Genomic DNA, 15820 nt, shown 5'->3' with positions numbered 1-15820 from the left:
TTATGGTTCTACTATTTTCATTAGTTATTTTGGGAAGATTATCTCCAGTCCAGCAACTCAAAGGTTTTGGGATGTACCTCTGGTCCCAGTTCACCTTGCTGAACCTGTCAACAAAACTAACATCACCTGTCACAGAATGATAGAATCATGAGAGCTGCAAAAGACCACTTAGATCATCCAGCCCAATCATCAGTCCATCACCACCATGTCCACTAAGCCTCCTCTCCTCCTTCTTCACTGACCTTGGTGACTGCAGGGCTGTTTGTCTCACATCATTCTTGCTCATAGCTCTCACATATGCTATGCAGTGGTTTGAACCTTCCTTAACAAAGTTATCACAGAAGTGCCAGCAGCATCACTCCTTGACTCAGCTTTGGCCAGCACTTGAACTGGTTCTGTCTGACATGGGGCAACTACTGGCCTCTTCCTACAGAGAACAACACTGCAGCCTCTTTGCTGCCACAGTCCAGACATTAGACACACATGTGTAACCCCTTCCTTTCACTCCCAAAGTGCACGCACACACCGGTACCACAATGTCCTTGTGCAGCTCCAACACTCTGCACACCCCTGTGCACACACATATATGTGCATGCTCGCCCTTGCACACATACCCACAGACCTATACACACCTGAGCAACCCCACTGGTTTGGGCAAAGGACATCTGAACATCAAGACAGTAGTTTCGGTCTCTGAGTTTACACTTAGAGAAGTCTAATCTGGGACAACACAAGTCAGTGAATATTGGGCCAAATCCTTCTGTACTTAATTTTCTTCATCATCATTGTGAAGACGAATAAAACAACAGCACGTTTCTCATTGTTTTTAATGTTCTTTTATTTCTATTGTACAATAAAATTTACATATAAATATGTTCAATATAAATTTATTTTTCCCATGAAACACCTAGACATTTTATAGTTTGAATAAGAACTGCGTCTGCTTTGTGTTTCTTTCCCATTTACAAAACTCAGTGCTTTTAGGTTTATGCAAAATTGTTGAGGATGAGATCACATTGATCTGCTTGGTTCATGCAATCTAACCTGGATACATATGACATAGGAACGTGGTCATCCAAGAAATTCTCAGGAATCAGTGAAGTAAGATTTAGGGTGATTAGGCCCTGGAACAGCCTCCCCAGATTAAGTAGTCACAGCACTGAGCTTGCCAGATTTCAGGAAGTATTTTGGACAGTGCTCTCAGACACAGGGTCTGATTTTTGGGTAGTCCTGTGTGGATCCAGGAGTTGTACTTGATGATCTTTTTGGGTTCCTTCCAAACTGGGATATTCTATGGTTCTATGGTGCTAAAAGTATGTTTAGTCAACAATGCAAACCATCTCTCATACTCTAATAACAGAGCATAAGATGATTCTGTCTGTATTAGGTGGGATGAACTCAGGATATATTCTGAAGTAGGAGCAGTGTTTGGTCATGTGTTATTTCACTCAGAAAATCTGGTAAGACCATACCATAATTCAGGGCAGACAGCAGGCCAAATCTTCACTGAGCTGAGAAGGTAGCGGGATCTTTGGCAGGTACAAGTGGAGTTCAGACACAGTATTCATGTGAATGAATCACCACATCTTTCTGTTTTGCAAAAGGTGATGTTGATCTCTTAAAAGAGGCCTACATATGCCACAAAGACTTCTGACCACATTTCTAGTGCTCCTACCAGGAAGTTTCAGAGAAAATATCAACTCGTTGTTCCTGTAACATTTCCTCTGAATCTTGTTGGATTTGATGAACTTTGCTGAATTCAAATCAGGGTTTCCAGGGGAACTCTGCCAGTTTTTCAGCAGTGCACCGTGACGTTCACAGCTCCGAGGCAAATCAGTTACATGGACTAACTGAGGACCAAGGATTCTTTTACTTCAGGGTCTCCAGCTCAGGAAGATGCCCTCTGTGATGACAGCTCTTGAAATGAAGAAAAGGGTCTGGGGCCATGAGCTGGCACTCAGGGTGGTATTTTTAGTGATTGGGTATATCCATAAACAGTTATTTTCTGCTCTTATCCAAGTTTCCTCAAGATGGACTTTCCCAAAATTTGATGAGGTGCCCTTTATCTGTCAACATCTGCTTATTCTATCTTCTTCTCTTTTTAAAAATGCCATATTTTAAAATGAACACTGGAAATTTTCTCTTCTAAGCATTTCTTCTTCCAACACCCCATCCCGTTGACTGAGCATGAGCGTGCCTTTAGTCACTTGGAAAGACAGGACTCATCCTTTGCTGTTGAGGAGAGAGTGGCTCGGAGCTCGTGCTGCTGCCGGGTGCCTGGGACTGGAGGCCTGACTCCAAGTCCCCCTCCAAGAGGCTCGGCTGCTCCTCAGTGACAGTGACTTCGTCCTGCTTGGAGGTGCCGCTGTTGGGGCACTCGGGTTGTGTTTGGTCTGGGCTGCTCTGCAAAGGCACCAGGCCACAGTCCAGGCTGGTGACTGTGTTTTCTGGCAGGCTCAGATCAGCCCCTTCAGCAGAGCTGGGAGAAATGAGTGCCTGAACAATGACCTCCTGCTCTCCGTCGCTGCTGGCACACGGGAGGCTCTCATTTGAATTGCAGCAACTTGTGCTTCCCATGAGGTCTCTGTTGATGGAAGCACTCTCTGAGCAATCAGCACTTGACCTGGCTCTTCTGGGTTCACAAGAGCTCGATTCACCTAGGAAGGAGTGGATACACAGGGGTTAGCATCCAACTTCCTCTGCCCATGGAGGCAAAGGCTTCAGAGAAAGCCTTTTTCATCCTTTGGGAAAACAGGGGTCAGCTGAAGATGTCAGGTATGGGCTTGAACGCCAGAAGGAGGTACAAGCCCACTGAAAGCATGAATTCTACCCATGTTGCTGACAAGCAGTGCTTTGAAAGCTGGATTTGCATGCTTACCTGCCAGGACCACGCGTTCTGCTTTGGAAGGCTCCCTGGCACTGCTCTGCAATTGGTGTTTGGCCATATGGGATCGTTTGCGCAGGCAGAAACAGGAACACCAACTGCCAGCAGGTGATTCCTTCCTCTTGCCGGGAGAACATGGTCTGCAGAGAAAACAGAGCAGTCGTGGTGCAGGGTGAGGGAAGAGCTGCACCGAGCCCTTGCCAGCAGTTCCCTACTCCTGGCACTGCCTGCTTACTGCTGAAACACAGCTTAGAAACGCGCTCTGTTTCAAACAGCAGAGGATGCTTCCATTCCTACAGCTCAGCCCTCAAGTCCTGCTGGCTACATTCCTCTCAACCGTGTCAAGCAAGATGCGGAGCATGTGAGCAAAGGCTCAGCAGCAGGACAGGAGCTGGCAGGCGTAACTGCTTTCTGAGAAAATGGTGCAGCCATAAGGGAAGCTCAAAAGCATCTCTGACTCTTACGTTAACACCTCCTTGGCCTCAGCTCACTGCCATCTTTAATTTCTAGTGCCAGCAAGTCCGACCAACAGCTCTGCTTACAGGAGAAGCGCAATTGGTTTCAGGTGCGTGGCCCTGAAATCTGGAAAACCCCAGTGTTTCCAGGTACAGGCAGCACAGGCCAGGATAGACACCAGCGTGGCTTTCTGCATCTTGTGACTGCCTGCCCAACCAGGAAGGAAAGGCACCTTGTGTGGCTGAACTGAGCCCATAGTGCAACTGTTTTTTAGTTGAGTGCTTGGAGATATAATGGACAAAAAATAAACCAATAGAAATCACCTGAACAATGATGATAGGGGCTGGAAAGGGAATTCCTCTTTCTTTACCTTTCAGATGGAAAATCAATGATTGCGTTGAAGTTCCTCAGTACAGCTGCAGGCCCTTCCTCCACTTGTATCTTGCTGCTCCGTGTTGCAACAGGAGAGCTGCTCTGGCCTCTCCTCTCAGCCTGTGCCTCCTGCAGTGTGAGCAGCTTTGTGGATGGAGACACCCACACAGACTTGGGCCCAGGCAGAGAACTGTGCCCTGCAAGGGAAAACCACAGGTGAGATGGAGGAGGAAGCAGCAGCACAGCCATCCCAGTTCTGCATTTCTCTCAGACTTGCTTATCCGAGACACTGGAAGAAGAGGAGCTCAAAATAACCGTGTGCTCAGAGGTATGCTCGTGGCAAAGGACACAGCCACAATTAAGAGCAGCTCACTGTATCAAAAACAGGCAAACAAAAATCCTAGAAAAACTAGGGGTCTGGGATTTCAGAAAGCTTTGCTGCCACATTTCAATCAAGCTTCAACTGCTTGCAAAAAATCTTAACAGCAGTGATGGTTTTCTCCATGTAAGGTTTGTGTTTGGACACACTAAGGATCCAGGAATGGGGCACCATATTCTAATCTAAGCCCAGAAGCCTGCTGTCTCCTCAACAGTAATAGAATTTTCAAAGGTCTTGGAGAAGCCCTGGATTGGATGAAGCTGTCAGATCAAGATCAAGCTAATGGAGGAAGATGCTCACCTACTCCCTCTCCCATGGCTGGTGTGGATTTGGAGCAGAAGATGACATCTGTGTGGCTGATGAGTAATTCCACAACAGCTGACTGTATCTGCAGCTCCATGCAAGCAGCTTTTCATGCGCAGGAAGATTGGCTCTGCTGGGATCTGAAGAAAAGGCAGATCTTACAAGTCATTTCCCCGAGGTCACTTCCCCAAGTCTGAATTTCTGTAGCCAAAAACTGTCAAGCTGGGCTCTGGAGACTTCCGCAGTGGGCAAACAGCGATGCCACTGATGTGATGCCACTAATTCTCCTGGATGATCAGAGACACAGCAGTCCCAGCTAAACAAGTGAGTAGAAACTGTCATCTAGAAATTGTGCACCTGGGTTGGGGGACAGCAGAACTAAGCATCGTGTTGAAATGGAAGAAGAAGTTTACCTTAAGAGGTTTGGAGCCCACACTATCGCTAAGTTCTTAGCATGCATGTTTATCACCGAGCAGATCCCTGCCAGAGAAATCAAGTGTCTTATTAAGTCCCATGGGGACAGTGCACTGGTGGTCAGCACTGAGGCAGACTTGATGCCTTCCAAGAGGCATCTGGGGAACACAGAAACACAGAATGACCCGGGTTGGAAGGGACCTCAAGGATAATGAAGCTCCACTCCCCCTGCCTGGCAGGGCCACCTATCTTCCACATTTACTAGACCAGGCTGTCCAGGGCCACATCTAACCTGGCCTTGGACACCTCTACGGATGGGGGATCCACAACGTCCCTGGGCAGCCTGTTCCAGGACCTCAGCACTCTCCTAGTAAAGAACTTTCCCCTAACATCCAACGTTAATCTTCCCTCTTTCAACATAAAACCATTTCCTCTTGAACTGATATTATCGGCCCTTTCAAAGAGTTAACACCCCTCCTGATTATACACACAGCCCGTGCCATCAAGGCCAAGCGGTGCAAGCACTGGGCAGCTTTACAGCCTGATTGCACAGTGCAGCTCCTCGCATCAGGCATTCGTCTCCAAGTCCACTTTGCTATTAACCCCATTCTACCAATAGCAGGAGAACAGCAAAGGAAAAGGAATTCTCACAACCATTGTGAATAGCTTAAATAAGCACCTCCTGGCACCACCACAAGTGCCATCAGTGAGAGGCAGGATGTGGCAAAGACGTGACTCATGGGGCTAACAGAAAGAAGACCTCAGAGCTGGGGCACTGCTACAACCACTAACCAGGATGGCCAGGGAACTGGTACGTGTCATTTCCAAGACATTGCCCTGAGCTTATAGAGATCCTGGCATACAGCTGCTCGGTCAGCAGAGGGTTCAGGAGCTCCCTGAAATACATCTTACACAGGGAGCTCACGCTGTGAATGTCTTGGACGCTGAGCTCAGGAACCTGCTCCATATTGAATTCATGGCTGCAGAGAAGGACACAGAATTGGGCAGAGGGCTTTGAGGAAGATGAAAACAAGTCCAAAGCCACACAAAATACAGTCAAGAAAAGGAAGGACTTCTGCAGAGCCTTCCATACGGTCTCACATCACAGTTAGAAGCAGGAGAGCTCTTGTGGCACAAAGCTTGGAGCTGGAGAAATCAAGGCTGCCTCTAAGATAGTGCTTGCTAAAAGACTTGTGCTCTAGACACCTCACACCTTCAGTGTTCTTCTTTGGACATATCCCAGGATTTCGGTGTCCTTCTTGCAGTGAGGGGCCAAGAACTGAACACAGAACTCAAGGTGAGGACTCACCAGTGCCAAGTACAGGGGGATGATCGATTCCCTGCTCCTGCTGACTCCAACCTTCTGCATTCCAGTTCCAATCTAAACCATTCCTGCTGTGGTAGTACTTGAATCCTCATTTGGGGCTGGACCTCAACAGGTCAACACATCAGAAATAACACAATGTGCATCTTGAAGACGTGTCTCAAAGCCCAGAAAATCCAACTCTCTGACCTTGGCACAACTCACCAACCAAGAGCCAGGCCTTGACAACTTGGCTGATCTGAGCACATAGGAGGGGGCCAGACAGTGGACCAGAAGTGTCCATTTCCACTGAAGCTCCTTGTAGAGAACAGCACCAATCAGCAGGCGTGAATCAATTCATTCACAGGCTTCACAATGAGTCTGTTTCTTTATAAAAGAAACCCACATCGATTCCTAATCAAAAAAGGGAGGAGTTAATATGGACCAAAGAAGTTTCTGTTCCCACGCTTCATCCCTCACCCCAACTTCCCTTGCCCCATCCCCAACTCCTGGATGATGCCCACAAGCTTAAAGGCAGGTCTCAAACCCACAGGGCTCCGTTCACAATACTCCATCAGAATGGATGTTACACTTCTTCTATACACTCAAACAGACTGAGCAGTGGTATCTCAGTCACTTAAAACACACAGAAGCATCCAAACCCAGAGCACACACATCCCTTCCTGTGGTACTGCAGCCCACAGCTCACCTTCACACCTCTGTTGATTCCTGGTGTTTTACACACATGCAGCCTCGCTACGGTTCCATGGGTGTCACACAAGACCTGCAGGACCTCTTTCTCCGCAAACCCCACCTGTTGGGTGTTTCCTGTTGGCACTGAACATGAACAAATCTACCGCTGAGCAACAGGACGTGAGACAAACAGCAGAAAACAACCAACCTGCAGAACTAACTCGTTTGGGTTGGCCCAGATGTTAGCATGCTCCCTTTCCATGGCCCAGGCCAAGCTTGATGAGCTGCTCCTCGTTTGCAGAGGGGGAGAACGCTGCAGATGGGATGTGGTGGCTATGCACACATCATGCCTTTCTCTTGCTTTTCCTCTCTCCATCTTCCATTAGCAAACAGCATCTATAAGCTTTCCTTCCTGAAAAAATCACTGGTTAAAAACGAATTGGTAAGCTTGCTTTTAAAACTGCCTTCTTTATGCAGCTTGATGCTTTAAAGCAGAAGCTCACCTAGCAATGGTGGGTCAAGTACAATTTGCCCTTGGTCAATCCATGCTGACTATTCCTGAAGATTCTTCCTCTTTAAAGCTCTGTGTACATCCAACCTAACTCCAAAATCTTATCAACTGTGCCTTATCACTTTCCATTGCGTTTTAAAATCCTCACTGACTCCTTTACTTTTTCCCTTGCCTGCTATTTCTGTGCAAACCAAACACTGGAGTTAGGGTTCTTGTAAAATGAACCATGGCCTACAGGTAGAAGGCACCAAAATTTATGCTTAACATACTTTGCTCAATCTGTATCTTACTTCGGTCAAGGTTTACTAGATACTGAAGTATGGAGTAAGCACTATATACAATGAGAAGTAAATTTCTGGATTAAGTGCTATATTTTTTCTGTAAGAAACTAGCACTACATCTTTACACACCTGCTTTGTTCTCTGAGTATTTAGATCAAGCGGAGATTCTTCAAACACTGAAGCTACATCAGAAAATTCCATGGATCCAAACACATCTGGCACATGGCTGCAGTCTGGCACATCTTCATTATGTCAGAGCCTTTTCAGACTGAAAAGAAATGTGCCATTGAGATTCTTTTGCAGAATTAAAAGAAAGATTTCATCAAAAGATTTCATCACTAAAATCTAAATAAGATTGCTTTGCAAGTTCCAAACTATGGCTAAGAGCTAATGCAGGTCCACAAGCCAGCAGCAAAAACTTTTATATTATGTTCTTAATACTGTAATTTTGGATTTGATGTTCATATCAAGAGCAGAAGGGAAATTACTCTTAGAGCTCAAGTCATCTTTCACAGCCTGTGTCAACAAGAGCAGCACCTCATAGCCTTTGGTTTGAAGACCCAGACCACAAGCTAGCTAATGATTTTACACAGAATTCCAGAGTTCAAGTCATTGTTTCTATTAGGGCTGCAATTCTACTGAAAGCCTTCAAGTTCATCACACTGAATTATCACTGGCACCACACATAACTCCACGTTACATATGTGATCACAAGCAACCTGGCAACTTCAGACAATTCCAAAGCACTCCACGTGCACTTTGCTACTAAAGTACAGAAAAAGGAATTAACATCAGAAATAGCTGCAGTCAAAACCATCTAAGAATCCAAGTCTCCAGGAAACAAGGAAAGCAAATCCTCTCCAGACTGTCTTCTAAAAGGAAACAGATCAGAAAGGTGAGATCTTTCCCCCTTTGATCACCCACTCATGTAACGTCCATGTCATTTCTAAGTATGCTGCCCAGACCAAGACTGAGGATGCTTCAGAAGAAGACCTTCCCTGCTAAGCCAAACAGAACAAGTAAGGTACCAAAATATGTAGAGCCAAACATGGAAAGGTGCTCTAAGAAGGTAAGCATCACAAGAGACCAACAGGAATGCTTACACAATCCAAACAATGCACAATGTCTGTTCCCACAAGCTGCCAAGAGGAATGTGTGCAGTACTCACAGCGCACCATGTACACTGCTTACTGCAGTCATACTACTTCGTAGGACCAGACCAACTTACTGAAACATTTTAATGAACAGACCGAACTGTATGGAACTAGGAGGACAAGTGGTGAGAGACCACAGGCTGAATGCAAGCCAGCAGTGTGCTCTGACAGAAAAGAAGTACAACAAGATCATCAGCTGCATTAAAAAGCAGCACAACCAGACCACGACAAGTCATTCCTGCTTCAACACTCACTGGACCACATCTACAATACTGTATCTGGTTTTTGGCCAGGAAGGATAACAACCTGAAGCAAGTTCTGGGGATAACCTCCAGCCTGTGCAGGGGGCTGAAGCTCCCACTCAGAGAAGAGAAGCTGGGGAGAATGATCTTTGTTCAGAGTGCCTTCCAGTAGCCTTAGATAGAGGGATTTCATAAGATGCCTAGGAAAATGCTCGTGCTGTAATGATTTGCTTTACTGAGAGATACCAGCAGCTTACAAAATGCCAAGCTCTAACCTATTGGTGAGGAAATATTCAAGCCTTCCAGTACCTAACCTGTGCTTCAAGACTTCAGTGACAGAAAATCCATTGGATGGGGCCAGAGGAATGCATCTCACCCCATACCCTCTGTACAGCCACCATTTGTTTAAAGGATCACTCTTCCTTGAGGCACAAAACTAGAGCAGGTTACACAACAGACTGACACCACAAGGGCTTCTCTCTAGATACAAACTGCAGCAAAGAGCATCACAAAAATGTGAAACCAACACTCAGATCAGATCTGTGTCTCTGCTCCGCTCATTAGGAGCATCATGTTTTACTCCCCTTTCAGAGGAAGATACTTCTTCAAGGATAACAAAATCCAGCTCAGCTACACAACACAGTACCAAATAGCAATAATTATCTAACATTTCCTGTAGGGAAAGAATCCTAAGCACAAGTTATTCTCTGAGTTTCAGCTGGAACTGAATTATTTTCTTCAGTGTCTGATTTAATACTACGTTTTCATTCTAGAGAAACAATGGAGATAGCGCAGTGATGCTTACAGTTGCTGCCAGGCAGCGTTGTACAGAGCCACAGTCAATCTCAGCTGAGAGCCCAAGGAAGTGAGAAGGAACAGAACTAGGACAGCTGACTTAAACTGGCCAAAGGATATTCCATACTATATGACATATTGTGGAAGGAGTTTTGAAGGGGGTAGAACTTCATGACAATCTCTTCCACTACTAGGAGGCTAACTGGACACTGATTGGTAGGTGGTGAGCAATTGCTTTTGCATTCATCATAACTATTATCCTTTATCTCAGTAAATAATTCTATCAATTCAATCAACCCATTAGTTCTACTTTGTGTTACTTCTCCCACCTTAAGTTCTCTCCTGCAATTCACTGGAATGGAGTGGAGTACTGTAACTTTCTCTCCCAACAGAAAAATAAAAACACATTCATTATTATTTATGGAAGACTGACTACAGTTCAGGCTCACTGGTTTGAGGTCTCTAGGCATAACCCTGACTGTGAACATAAGCAATTGCTGAAACAATATGTCAAAAAAAGACTGGAGCTTCCTCTTCCAAAAGGTGGTCCTTAGAAACAATGCAATCAAACAGCTTCCCTGTAAGATAAGGTTATCTGAAAATGCATTTAGAGAGTATCAGAGAAAGGTAAGTAACAATGACAGCACAGAAAGCAGAAACTATTTCTTACCTCTATGACTATAAATATTTCTTTGGTGTCTCTCTTACGTGATCCAATGGGCAAACATGTTGATGACTTCAGTTCTTCATGGCATCAATTTCTGTTTTAGCATGAGGCAAGTCATCCTTAAGAGACCATAAAAGCAAGCGATGAGATTGCTAACTACTGTGACATACCAGGTACCACATCTGACTGCTGTGAAACATAACAAGCACATACGGGACAGTACACAATTCAACATCAACTCAGCAATGACTGACATCACTCCCATAGAAATTCTGAAACAGAGCTGTGAAAAATGAAAAGTAAAACATTCAGCATTTTCATTGGTATTTTGGTAAAGTTGCTGTAATAATGTAACAATAATGTAATGTAATGTAATAACGTAATAACTTCCTCCATTTTACAGCCAGAGAATACTGCCCTCTGAACAACCAGCAACAAGATTTGTGGTGCTCTGTTAAACTTTTTCCAGCTCTACAGCATCTTTCAAAAGGCAATGGGACCAGTAGGCTGCATTCGTATGTACCATCCCACCTGACCCCGTGTTCTTGAGAACTCCACAACTCCAACAGAAGATATTCTCATATTTAAATGCCTTTTGGCTTACCCCTACAGTAACTTGCTCCATGATTTTTAGTGCAACTTTTTCACCAGTAAGAAGATGCCGCATAAGATTTACATTTGCAAAACCACCTACAAATCAAAACACAGATGCTTAAAGTTGAGTGTGAATTCTTCTCTAATATAATATTACAATTTCCAACTGGTTTAAAAAACGAATTCCAAATTTATACAAATGAAACCTGACTTAGAGAACTGAAAAGAGCTGTTAATCTATTCTCAGATTAATTCTAGAGTGGTGAGACAGACTGTTAGGCGTGCTGTTTCTGTACAAAGATGACACTTACCCGTTCCAACTGTTTCATGGAATTCCTAGTACTTGAGAATTTCCTCGTAGTCACTGACAGACATCCTGAATGTGCAAGAACTGAAGATCCTCCAAGCACGTGCAATGAGGAAGTGCCAGCAGTGTTCACATCCTACTTAGGACATATTCTTAGAGGCAGAAGGGACACTCGTGGCAGATCCAGCAATGCTCATCTTCTCACCAACGTGCATCCCCCTCTCACCCAGCAACAACAAAACACAGTGCATGAAGCTGGCTTCACTTAGGTTAACAATATGGAACATCCCTCAGGGCTTTGTGCCACAGAGCAGTAGCAGGGCTGGACTACAGCTTGAGGAAGCAGTGGAAGCCTTTCCCTGTATGGTTACAGTGTCCCTGCACGCACCCCACAGCCAGAGCGTTGCAAGCTGAGCTGTCTTGCTGTTTCTTGTACTCATCCCAATCTCTGCGAATGAAAACTCAGAATTCAGTCAAGGCGTTGATTGAGCACGAGCGTGCCTTTATTCAATAGGAAAAAGGAGGGGGTGTGAGGTCTGGAGGAAAGATGGGACTCATTCTCTGTTGTCTGACGAGAGTGTCTCAGAAGTCGTGCTGTTGCCCGGAGCCTGGGACTCTTGGCCTGATTCTACCTCCCCCTCCAAGATGTTTGGCTTCTCCTCTGTAATGCTGACCTGAGCCTGCATGGTTGTGCTGCTGTCGGGGCACTCGTGCTGTGCTTGGGCTGGGCTGTCCTCGAAAGGCACTCGGTTCAGGCTGGTGCCTGAGGAGTCTGGCAGGCTCAGGTCAGCAGCTTCAACAGGTATGGGATGAACGAGAGCTTCAACGATGATGGCATTCTTCTCTTTATAACTGATGTTATACGGAAGGCTTTCATCTGAACTGCAGCATCCTGTGCTTAGTAACAGTTCTTCATTGATGGAATCACAGGATGCTGCATCGTAACATGCCTGGCGTCTTGGAGATATACAAGGGCTCGGGTCACCTAGGAAGGAGTAGACGCACAGCAGTTAGTGTCAAAGTTTCACAAGATGAATCATGAAACAGGTTCTTGACATTTGGCTATGCAGTGATGGTGGGCAGAAGCAAAAAGGCTTCTAGCAACAGTGTCACTGCCTTGAAAGTGATCCTCGTGCAGGTCCAGCTCTTGTGTTGACAAGGGACTCATTTGGGAAAGACAGGAGTCAACTGAAGATGTCAGGCACAGGCTTGAATGCCAGAAGGATGTACAAGCCCACTGAAAGCATGAATTCTACCTGTGTTGCTGACAAGCAGTGTTTTGAAAGCTGGATTTGCATGCTTACCTGCCAGGACCAAGACTTCTGCTTCACAGGGCTCCCTGGCACTGCTCTGCAGTTGGCATTTGGCCACAGGGGATGGTTTGCCCAGGCAGAAGCAGGAACGCCAACTGCAAGCTGCTGACTCTGCCCTCTTACTGGGAGAACTCATTCTGCAGAGAAAACAGAGCATGCTGTCAGTCATGGTGCAGGGTGAGGGAAGAGCTGCACCGAACCCTTGCCAATAGTTGCCTGTTCCTGTCAATGCCTGGTTTCTGCTGAAACACAGCTTAGAAAAGCGCTCTGTTTCAAACAGCAAAGGATGCTTCCATTCCTACAGCTCAGCCCTCAAGTCCTGTTGGCTAAATACCTCTCAACGATGTCAAGCAGGGACATGGATCCCGAGAATGTTGGAGGCTCCGGCTGCTTCGCTCTCCTGGGGCGGGCCTTCAACGGGCAACGAAGGCAGGAGATGAACTTGCCCCGTTTCTTTGGCTCTGTGCAACAAAACAAAGAAACAAGTTCATTTCAGGCTTGGCTCGGTTGGACGAGGCCAAGTGCAACGCATTCAACAGAACACGTAACAACAGAAAGCATGTTCCCAACAAAGACACGCAAGAACGGATTTTCCCCATCCCTGGAGGTGCCCAAGGAGCTTAATGCAATTCTCTTTCTAAGCTTGCTCAACTCGGGCATTAATGAACCCCCTGAAAGCCACCTTCAGACCCCATTTTACTAACCCGCATTGTCAAATGTAAAATACGCACCTGGCTTTGGCAATGAATGTAGGATGGACTCGGGCAGTTTTCCCCTGATGAGTTCCACGCACTCACCAGGGAAAAAACCAACCTGTAATAAGAACAAAAAGACAGGTGGGCATTAGCCCAAGCCCAGAGCCAAAGGGAAGGTCCTCTGACACCGACACAGGGCAACTGTTTGCATCCAGAAGCCATCCTGTGCAGGCAGAGCAGCTCCAACCGGAGATTCTAGACACTACTGAAGCTGTGCTCTCTAGTCAAAAATGTGTGCCTACCTCAAAGCCACGCTTGCCTCTCCACCAGGGGCTCATCTCCTTTGGTGGCATATCAACAATGCACACGATGTCTCCAACCTGCAAAAGATTGAAACATCAATCCCAGCTTCAGCACAGCTAAAACAAAAGCCTTCTTCTACGACACAAAATATGAGAGTATTCCCGAGGCGTTCACACTCTATACTACTCTCTGTGCACAACAACAAGGAACGCCTGGAACTGCTTACCTCCAGAGAGAGCTCATCCAGCCCCTGGGCGACGTGGCTCCTAATAACATGGGCTGCCGCAATCGCTGGTACGTTTAAAGATGACATAGCACGCACCAGCTGCGGCTTCCGCATGTTATCAGCCAGCAAAACAGAGCACAGGCCGTGGTCAGGAGATGAGGACAAATCAGGAGGATTTCAAGGTGAGGAGCACATCTGCAGAGAAAGCTGCAGCAAATGCGCTCTATCCTTATCAGGAGCACTTCAGAAGGAGCTGCACGTCTCATCACAGTTATTTCCCTTCCTGGTGTGCATTGCCAGGCCATGCAAAGATGCATCTCTCTCTACCCAGACTCATCAGCAATGGCACTGGCGCAGACAGCTGGCCAGGCCCTTTTTGGCCCATTCTTTCCTGCAGGAGAGTACATCTGCAGCTCCTTCTAATGGTTCAACACAGGGAACAAAGACCGGCCAGAGCTTCATACTGTACCTCCGTCGCCGCCACCTCAGGCTCACGGCTGATCTCACTGCACGCAGCACCCATAACAGCAAGTGTGAAGAGCTGGAACAGAGCAGAAACACACTTCTGTTTTCTCTATTCACACAGCACAGTATGGACAGACTTCTTCAGAACTACATTCACATACCATGTGGCAAAACCATGTGGGGGGACAAATCATGGCACGTACCTGGCAGTGAGATCACCTCAAGCTATCTGCAGCAGTTGTCGCTTTGCTCGGATGGAATGAGAGCAAAAGCTGCACCGAGGCAGTGGGCGGAGGGTGAGGAGAGGAGAGAGAAAGAGCAGGTCAGTGAGCAGGGCTAAGACATCCATGGAATAACACACACAGCACAACCGTCCCATCCACTTGCTGCAAGACATGCTGAGTCTCAGGCTACGTGATGCCTGTCCGCCCAGTAACTTTACAATGCTTCCACTACTGAGCAAAGACAATGGAAGAAGCACGGGACAGGTGCCACCTTTACGGATACCCCCTTTGGAACGTGTGTACCAGGGGAAAATTATGTCTGATGGTCAAGAGTAAGCAATACAGTGCTGTGAGCTCCGACAGCCAGCAGTTCTCAACACCTCACTGCCCACCCATCCATCCCACGCCAGCTCAGCTTACCTACAAGCTGCTGCACACGACGGTGAGAAGAAAAAGGCACCAACTGCCAACACCAACTGCCAACACCAACTGCCAACACCAACTGCCAACACCAACTGCCAACACCAACTGCCAACACCAACTGCCAACACCAACTGCCAACACCAACTGCCAACACCAACTGCCAACACCAACTGCCAACACCAACTGCCAACACCAACTGCCAACACCAACTGCCAACACCAACTGCCAACACCAACTGCCAACACCAACTGCCAACACCAACTGCCAACACCAACTGCCAACACCAACTGCCAACACCAACTGCCAACACCAACTGCCAACACCAACTGCCAACACCAACTGCCAACACCAACTGCCAACACCAACTGCCAACACCAACTGCCAACACCAACTGCCAACACCAACTGCCAACACCAACTGCCAACACCAACTGCCAACACCAACTGCCAACACCAACTGCCAACACCAACTGCCAACACCAACTGCCAACACCAACTGCCAACACCAACTGCCAACACCAACTGCCAACACCAACTGCCAACACCAACTGCCAACACCAACTGCCAACACCAACTGCCAACACCAACTGCCAACACCAACTGCCAACACCAACTGCCAACACCAACTGCCAACACCAACTGCCAACACCAACTGCCAACACCAACTGCCAACACCAACTGCCAACACCAACTGCCAACACCAACTGCCAACACCAACTGCCAACACCAACTGCCAACACCAACTGCCAACACCAACTGCCAACACCAACTGCCAACACCAACTGCCAACACCAACTGCCAACACCAACTGCCAACA

The 15820-nt window shown here is 46.8% G+C and overlaps 1 protein-coding gene across 13 annotated transcripts; it reads right to left on the bottom strand.

Annotated features, from left to right (window-relative positions):
* Window positions 1–820: 820 nt before the first annotated feature.
* Window positions 821–14705, bottom strand: LOC146756147 (rho GTPase-activating protein 32-like). Of its 13 annotated transcripts, none has more exons than XM_085524898.1 (9): window positions 11360–11545; window positions 11059–11144; window positions 10458–10573; window positions 6821–7864; window positions 6118–6525; window positions 4392–4874; window positions 3711–3909; window positions 2879–3024; window positions 821–2657 (listed from the first exon to the last, which is right to left on the bottom strand). In XM_085524898.1, exons 6-9 carry the CDS (start codon window positions 4489–4491, stop codon window positions 2200–2202), a joined length of 903 nt encoding a protein of 300 aa, XP_085381024.1. In that variant the 5' UTR covers window positions 4492–4874; window positions 6118–6525; window positions 6821–7864; window positions 10458–10573; window positions 11059–11144; window positions 11360–11545; the 3' UTR covers window positions 821–2199. The 13 variants fall into 13 exon arrangements, 12 of the variants coding, with proteins under 12 accessions (XP_085381024.1, XP_085381026.1, XP_085381028.1 ...); XM_085524900.1 differs by having other exon boundaries at window positions 4392–4751; XM_085524902.1 differs by having other exon boundaries at window positions 4392–4681.
* Window positions 14706–15820: the final 1115 nt, after the last annotated feature.

Source organism: Coturnix japonica, chromosome 28 (assembly GCF_054131305.1).
Source record: "Coturnix japonica strain WE chromosome 28, WE-NBRP24, whole genome shotgun sequence".
Lineage (NCBI taxonomy): Eukaryota > Metazoa > Chordata > Aves > Galliformes > Phasianidae > Coturnix > Coturnix japonica.
Note: the sequence above shows the minus strand (reverse complement) of the source record. Positions and strands in the feature narration are given on the sequence as shown.